General features: G+C 45.8%; 1 protein-coding gene across 1 annotated transcript in view; it reads right to left on the bottom strand.

Annotated features, from left to right (window-relative positions):
• LOC109287335 (cytochrome P450 2C5-like) overlaps positions 1-8592 on the bottom strand; it is a 16800-nt gene extending 8208 nt beyond the window's left edge. Inside the window, exons 1-9 of the mRNA XM_019502310.1 lie at positions 8516-8592; positions 7552-7555; positions 6981-7166; positions 6215-6374; positions 4670-4819; positions 3304-3464; positions 2610-2786; positions 1206-1347; positions 551-738 (exon numbers count right to left, since the gene is read on the bottom strand). Of these exons, the coding sequence (XP_019357855.1) occupies positions 551-738; positions 1206-1347; positions 2610-2786; positions 3304-3464; positions 4670-4819; positions 6215-6374; positions 6981-7154 (1152 nt within the window). The 5' untranslated portion in view covers positions 7155-7166; positions 7552-7555; positions 8516-8592. The remainder of the gene's footprint in view (positions 1-550; positions 739-1205; positions 1348-2609; positions 2787-3303; positions 3465-4669; positions 4820-6214; positions 6375-6980; positions 7167-7551; positions 7556-8515) is intronic.

Below are 8592 nucleotides of genomic sequence, written 5' to 3'. Positions count from 1 at the left end.
GCAGGGGTCCCCCCATGGTCCCCTCCACAGTCCACCCTGCCCCTCCCCTATTACTTATCAGCTCAGAGTGGCTGCAGCTCCCTGCTGCAGCCTCCACGGACTGTCCAAATCATCAACGCTCTCTGAATCTTGCCAAAGATTTGGAGAGCTTTGAATCAATTTGAGCCTTTAAACTGGTCCCCTGATTTGACTTGGATTTGGAGATTCGGCCACCAAATCAGGCTGAATCTCTTCCTAATCGCATCACCACCCAAAGCTTCGCGCAGCCCTACCAGGCAGGTCCAGCTAGGCACTTGTGCCGATCTCAGCTACAGAGGGGAGGCTGTGAGGGAGAGACTCCAAACCAGGGGACACAAACATGTACCAAAATCAACAGAGTTAGTCATCTTGTGTACGCTGCCCTGTGTACTGTAGAGGTCACTCACCCAGCATTGCCGGGACTTTGAACTACCCAAGGTATTTATAATGCAAAATCAATAGGACTCCCATACAAGACTTTCCTGCCATATCCCCCCACTGAACCCTCAGAGAATCCAGTAAGACACTGCACCTTTGGGATTGTGTGGCCCCAAAACACCGTGTCCTGAGTCATTTCTCGGGGGAAGTTTTCGTTGTGTATAGGCTGGTAGCGCTGCACCTCATGGATTACTGCGTTGGTATAGGGCAGCCTCACCCTGTCCGCCATGCTGGGGACATGGTTTGCACTGAGTGTCTCATCGATCTCTTGACGGATCTTAGCTGAAAAGAATCAGACTGAGAGTTGTTACACTTTACAGAGCAAGGGGCTCCACTCATCTCCCCTTGGCACTGTGTGAATTGTCATACCACAAAACATCTAAAAGGGACTGAGGGGTCTGCTTTAACTCCTTGCAGACACCACTGAATCCAGAGGTCTGGCTCAGTGTTTATCCCTACAGCCCATAACATAGTATTGATGGAGTGAAGGACATGCCATCTGCTTCTATGACTTTATCCAACTGTGTTTGTCTTTACAGGACCTGATCCTGCAATGATTCACATATAATACACTCCAGGTTATATCTCATAGCTAAAAGAGGTGTGAGCAATGTCTATTAGGACCCCTTTCTTCTTAAGTGATTGCAGGCTGCATTTAGCACAACAAAGTGAGAAAATCTGATTTTTTTCCCCTTGCCATATCATAACTTAGGGCTATTAAAAGAGAATAGTTCCTTTGTTCTTAATACCTTGAATGTGTGGGAACTTTACCAACACCAAGAGGCAGAAGAGAAGGCTACTGCTGGTGGTCGCTGTCCCAGCAGCAAAGAGGCTGAACACCAACCCGATCAAGTTCTTATCAGTGTATATGTTCCAGGGAGTGCTCTTTTCCTGTAAGTATACGAAAGGTACGGAACATAAATTTAAAGAAAGGAAACCTGTAAATGATGACCGGGCTGCACAGCATTCCCAAAATGCTAATTTGTCTTCTCCCTATAGTTACAGGCAGCAGAGATAGGGCTTCTTTTGACTGCAGTGTCCGCCTTGGCATGCCCTGAGTTTCATCCAGCTATCAGTGATATGTGGATTCCTCAGATGTTATTAAATAAAAGGATCTCCTGGCTCTTCAGGACCTACTTTGTGCTGAGGATAACAACAAGTGCTGTGAATAGCTATTTGGATTCACCCCAAGCCTGTGGGATAGAAGTTATTTGCATGTGCCCCTATGGCGCCGTTGTTACTGCAGTGCACCGGTGGCACATGGTTATTTTTAGCTGCTATGTTGCCATAGCAATGTGCTATAGCAAGGGAGCATGTTGCTATGGTGACATAGCTGCAGCATCACTATTTGTACAAACAGAACAAGTTGTCCAGGGTGGACCCAGCAGGGTGCACTGGTACATTTGCACCCTGCTTTGATTCCTGCTCTATCCAGAGCTGAAAACCAGCTGCCCAGCAGTGGCAGCAGCATTTCTATTCAGGCACCAGTGAGGGAGTCACTTGTCTTCATGGCTCATTATAATCTACCTGATTCCTTCTAAACTCTTCATTCCACAGATGTTAATGAACCTCTCTCCTTTTTAATGGTCTTGATGTTCCACTAGTTAAACTACCCTTTCTTCTGCAATTCTGCTGTCAGTTAGCTACTCCTGGTAATATAGGTCCTATTTCACAGTGCTGCAGACTGTTTTTAAGTCATTAAAGCTGTACTTGTTTTTGCCTCAATCTTCAATGCAATAATATAGCCCTAGACTCCCAGCATACTAGTAAAACTTCTAATTGCTTTTTACCTGGAGAAAAATATGTGTTGTATTATACGTGATGATGCACCACACCATCTGCACCCACCTTTCCAAAATCCTAGATCTCCCCATGAAGCTGCCCCTATGCCAAACCTGAGAGCCAAAAAGTTGGCCCTTCTCAGAGCAAAATTTTTTAGTTGGGGCCTGATATTGCTTAAGCATCCAGTGTTAGTCCACAGGCTGAGCTGGAGGTTGGGGCCAGCTGTGAGTCACATGTAATAATTTATAATATGCCAGTCAACAAGGATCTAAGTGTGGGCACAACTTTTACAAGTCAGCCAAATGCCCATTCCTCATGGCTGCTGCCATCAGAGTCAGAAATGACCCTGTGATTTTTATTCCTTATTTTACCTTCTTTGACTTTATGAGGAAACAGTCGATGTAATCACGAGGTGAGGCTGGATCCAGAGTACGCTTATGAAATTCCACCGTTTCTTGGATAAAGTTCTTCAGTTTCTCACACTCAGTGAGGACTCTATTGTGTACTCCAGGCAAATAATGCAGGATGCCAGGAAAGGTACTGTACAGCTGTGGACAGAAGAAGCCTGAAATTTGCCATATAATCAGAGCATATCTCCAGTTCTACCCCCAAGATGTTGAGGTTGCTCTTGATTATTGTCTTCTCATTCAGAATTATGCTTGCCCCCACCCCTGATCCATAAACTCAAACAGTCGTTAAAAATGCAGGCCCTTCATTGCAACAACCACTTGCAAACATCCTAGCCCTGGATTCTACAGCAGCAACAGATTCACAGCAGATTCAGGGGTGGAAAATCCCAACTCAGGACAGAACATGAAAATGCTCAGTTCTTGGCAGCGGGTCAAGTCCCACCAACTTCAATCCTGTCTGGATTAAGAAGACTTCCCAGGATTTCTGTTAGGCTCTCGCTTGATGGAAGAACTGTTTGGATCAGTCCCTAATATGCAATCAGACTTTCACTAAGCTAAGGAAAGTTTACACTGACTTCCCTACATGCTGAATAGAGAGACAGATTCATCAGAGTGCAGAGATGTCCCCATGAGTTGAGAGTGGTGTGGCACATACCCTTGCAATGGGAGAGTTAAAATAATTGAAGTAATTTGTTACAGTGTCCAAAAGCTCCAGGAAGGCTTTGTCTTTGTAGTTGAAACGGCTCCCAAATACAACAGAACATATCACATTGGATACAGCATGTATGAGGGTCATTTTTGGCTCAAAAGCCTCCCCTGCAGCATCCAAGGAGACAAGGAAAAATATAATGGTGTCAAACATAGCATGCATCTCTGCTTCATGTACAGCCATGTTCCTCCCAGTCCCTTTTAAACAAACATACGGCCTTCCTATACCCTTCCCCTTTTTAACTCATCTCTGTGGTAACTCCTAGTTTAAAAAACGCCAAAACAAAGACCCCCATCCAGTAGCTTTGAATGAACTGAGTTTTACTTCCTACTATAATGAAATGTTCCCTGCCCTGGCAGGCTTTATAATGGGCACAAAGACATCCTTTCTCTTTCACCACCAGGATCCTTAGGCCTACCATCCCATGCTGTCATGAGCTGGCATCTAAGCAGCCTCCCCCTTGTAGGCATCCACAAGGCCCATTTCTTATTTCTGGATCTTCAAAGCAAACCTGCTCCTCTCCTCCCAGGGAGGAAAGAAGGAACCCATCAGCCATCCCAGTACAGATCAATGGGTGGTGTATGCAGGTGTTTAACTCCTGCCTCTGCACTTAGTGTACATTTCTAAGCACTCTCACTGTGAAGGGCTGGGACACCATTTTTGTTGTCAGAATGCATATAAGTTGTGCTGTTCTCTCATAAACACTTCAGTCTTATATCACATTAAAGGAACAACCAAAAGGGACTAATCTGACAGAAAATGTTGGTCCACTCTTTGGATATGGGGAATGTGCATGTTACCTGTGCCACCTCCCAAAAGCTCCTTACAGGTTCCTGAGTGCTCCCAGAGTTTTGAAGGCAAAAGCCTTCAGCAATTGGTACTGTTGGACAATATGTTTTTTCTTCCCTTTTTCCTGTGGATGTTAGCTTCAGCTTTCTTTTCCATGGATCCTTCTGTAAGAGATCCCCAAGTCCGTTGATATTTAGCTGAGAGCTTTGGTATCTAACCCCAGTCCTTCCAGCAGCAACTAGCCTCTCTCTGTCCAAAATCAGTGACACTGTATCTAGTCTGTGTAAGCAATTTAAAGTAGGGAATGGTAGCTAAAAGCCTGACTCAAAGCACTGTAGTCTTTTTATCAGGTTGTCAAGTAGGCCCATAGCAGACTGCAATTGCAGCAGAAGAAAGTCACTGTTCCTGTGAAGGTCTATCACATCAACCCTTATTAGGTACTTTTTGCAACAATTCTTGGACCACGACGCAACTGTGTATCTTATTTGCACCACTGTATTGAAACAAATATGATTCAAATGACCTTTCATGTCTGCCACAGCCTCCACCAGGAAATGAGCCTCTTCCTGTATTCGCTCTGACATTGTTCTCTTGCCCATCCCAAAATCCCGCAAGGTAGTGAGTGTGAACCTGCGGAGTTCTCGCCATGTCAAATCGCTGTTGGGGTCAATCTCTGTAAAGACACAGCCAGGAAGCTCACACTGTACCAAAACGCATATCAGATTATTGGAAAGAGAGAGGTCTACACTTCTGCTTCCAGAAATGTTCACTTGCAGAAGATCATTTGGGTGCAAACATTTTGTGCGTGTTGTACCAGATAGAACATGGTCCCCAGCAAACCAGGACAAAAGAGCTGGAACTCAACCTGTGTGGAAGTCTGTTTGGGTCTGTAGTTTGTAGCCGTTTCATTTCCTCAGTGCCTCCAGTTTTAGGTGATCTGTGCTTTTATGTCATAGCTGAGAAAGTAGAGCATCCCTGTACAGTCAAACAACTTTTTTTTTTTAGAGCATTTACAGTACAGACAGATTTTTAAAATTCACTTCTCAAAAACTTGGGGAAAAGACTGGAAAGAACCTAAGCTGCCCCTGGCTGCAGACTGCTCGTGGGTTGCTAATATTTGCTGCCATCCTACTCCAGGGGCTGAGCATGAGACACAGCACCAGGCACACCACACATCCAGTCGAGCTGGAAGTGTTGGGCCTAGCCAGCTCAGGGCCCATTAAAAAGACTGCAAGCTGCCCTGGGACAGGTGCCTAGGTGAGGTGCTGCTGAAGCTTGATGCCACCCATGAGTGCTTTTTGGCAGAGTCAGAGAGGTGGATGTTGGGAATATTGTGTTGCTTATTATTTAAAGTCTAAACAATAACAATGTGTTTCATTGGCTGGGGGGGAGGGATGGCTGGATTTGGGGGCAGCCACAACCTCCACTATAGGAGGGAGGTACAACTTGGGAGGGAGGCAAACCTCCAGTGTGTAAAGCAGGGGAGTGGGAGCAGGTAGGGAAGAAGAGAAATATTTGGAGGATGAGAGAGAGAAAAAGAAATGTTGCTTCTTTTTATGGATGAAGTCTACTAGAGGGGACCTCCAGGTACAACTAGCCTGAGTTGCATCTGACTGCCTGCTCCAGCTCCCTGATCTGCAGGGATCAGGGTTTTGTTTCATATGGAAAAAACAGGGGAAAAAAAACCATGGAAATTTCTGTTTGCCATGAACAAAACAGAAAAAACCCACAGAGGTGAATGGATTTGAAATTATAGTTTGGGGTGAGGAGTTTGGTTGTATCTTTGTGTTTTAATATTTTATTCCATTTCTAGAATTTTTGTCATATATTGTAAGCTGCCTTGAGTCCGTGTGGGTGTAGAAATCTGATAAATAAGTACAATAAGTAAAATATTGGCTCATTTTATCTCCTGTGAAATGAACTAATTTCCTAGGGCTAGTGTCCTAACCGTTGAGCCATACCAGAGCCATCATTTCTTGTCCTCAGCTTTCAGGAATTATCAGACCTTAGCACCTCAAATGTGTGATACATTAAGTAATAACATAATCAAGAAGACAGACACAAATACCTTGTTTCATCAATTTCCGTTGAAAGGGTATATCAGGGCGCCCACCAAATTCTTCAGCATGACCCACCAGAGCATCTTTCATCACTTCATACCCACAGAGCACCACGGCTGGCTTTGATCCCAGCCACACAGTGAATATTGGTCCATATTTCTTGATAAGCTGGGGGTAAATCACAGAGATGATGAGGTTTGCTTGACAAAAATAATCTGCTCTTGGAGCACAGATCTCCCCCTGAGCCATGAAGCTGAGATTAAGGGGGTAGGCTGCTGAGGAAGAGCTAAGAGAGCTTGAAGATTGTAACAAGTAAAACTTTAATGGAGGGGTATCCACTAAGGGTTAATCTCTGCATTACTTATTTACTGGGGTTTATGTTTTGGCACAGAAATAAGTGCTGAGGTGACCCCTGTGCATTTGAATTGACCAAATCACCAAACTGAAATACCTCAGCTGTTGAAATAAAGCCACCTTTACATATCAGTCTGGAATATTCATTGCATATATTCATAAAAATATCCTGGATACGGGAGGGCCAGATCATCAGCTAGACCTGCGTTACTGCCCAGAAGAGTTTTCTCACTAGTGTTGGGAGTGTGCGTTTGGGGGAAACTCTAAATCAGGCCTGCTTTCCAGAGGCATTTTGATGCACTGAGCCCAAGTGCATTTTGATGTACTAAGCCTTATACAATTCCCCTTCTGCTCTAAACTAAGAACATTCCTGGTCTCTCTCAACAGGAACTTCAGACAACCCTCCAAGAGGCCCCTTACCTTTGGATAATGCTTAGACAGGGGGAAGACATCTGTCTGCCATAGGTTCCCCAAAATGGGCCACGGTGCTGGTCCTGCAGGGAGTTGGGCTCTTTTCCTGTTAATTTCCAAGACCAAGTAGCACAGGACAAAAATAAGAAGAAGAATCAGGATCCCTGCTGTCCCAGCATCCATTCTTGTCTGTCCCTTTGGGGGAAGGATGGTAAAGGAACTTTATTACACTAGTTAGGAAGCCCAGAATGAAATCTGTAGCTAACTGCCTCTTGTTCTCTCCTTCCATGAATCTCCTTCTGCAAACGACTGAGAGGTCAAAGTCATGGGGTTAATGATTTCTTATTTCTGGGCAATGACCACATCAGAATGTGGCATTTTATTTCCACCCACCCTAACCCTGTCTGACCCGGGAGAACTAGGATTTTGAGAAGGGCTGCAGACGGTGTGCTGCATTATCACATATAGCATAATAGATAATACAATAAAAGCAGAGGGTGTTCAAGGCTTGGCATGTGATGCCAAGCAGGGGTAGGATGCTGCTGTGAGAAGAGATGTTCCCATCAAAAAAAGAGGTTACCCATCTGTAACAGGATGGCATCCTAGGGGTCGCTGTGATCTCCCCTAACGCCCCCTCACCATGCCAAGTTAGCCTAAAAGCACCCTCAATTCTCGCCCACCACATCTTTGATGTTACATATATAATAGGGAGGCTGCCTTTTTGTCCTCTTAGACATGGTTTCCCTCCTGTACACTGGCTCTGCTTCCGTAATGGGTGTTTCAGCGCACCCCAGCCATATGAGCTATGCGTGGCATCAACCACCCCTTTACCATGCCCCAAGCCTCGCTGATGGAAGTTGGTCTTACGTTTGCTCTCCTGCCACAACTTTGATGAAATATATTCCCAGGAGGCACTACCTGTGCTGATCCTGCCTGGTCTCATTTCCAGTTTCTTCTGCTGGGCTCCAACCCTCCCCTTTCCCCCAGCCTAGCCTCTCCAGATGGTACTCACAAAATTCTTCTGCAGCCAGATTGCAGTGCTGCCTGTTGTGGTCTTATTTGGCCCTCTACCCTAGGGTGACCTTTGGTCTTGATTAGGTACACCCTTCCACGGCTGATCTTGGCCTGTGCTCAAATATCAAAAGAAAAGGCAAAAAAAAAACCCAACCCAAAGAAAACCCTGGCTGCTCTCAGCCTCTTTGTCAGGCTCAGTCCGTGTCCCCTTTTACCCAGGATCAGGTTCTCAAAATCCCAATCACAAAGACCAAGAAAATCCCTTAGTCCAGTCTTTGTTATGCGCCAGCCTGCCCTACACCCCTGTGAATATTCAAAGTCTCCTTGGGGTCTCCCCCATGTGCAGGACAGCTCTACCTGTGCCTGTAGTTTCCCTCAGGCCCCTCCTCCAGATCCTCTGTTGAAAACTCCACTCTGAAGATTATCACAGGCCTTGTGGACTCCCTCTCTCCGGATCCTCAGCTGCAGCTGCCCTCTGGAGATTATCCACCGGCTTCTGCCTGCCTTCTGCCCAGGGTCACTCCTGCCACGTTCCTCCGGCACAGTCTGCAGCCCTTGCCTGCTGGGAGGCTCAGCCACTCCCCTCTCCCTGCAGCCTGCAGGGGAC

The sequence above is a fragment of the Gavialis gangeticus genome, unplaced genomic scaffold (assembly GCF_001723915.1).
Source record: "Gavialis gangeticus isolate Ggan-Ray unplaced genomic scaffold, GavGan_comp1, whole genome shotgun sequence".
Classification (NCBI taxonomy): Eukaryota; Metazoa; Chordata; order Crocodylia; family Gavialidae; genus Gavialis; species Gavialis gangeticus.
The sequence above is the reverse complement of the archived record's forward strand: the minus strand, read 5'-3'. Positions and strand labels throughout refer to the sequence as shown.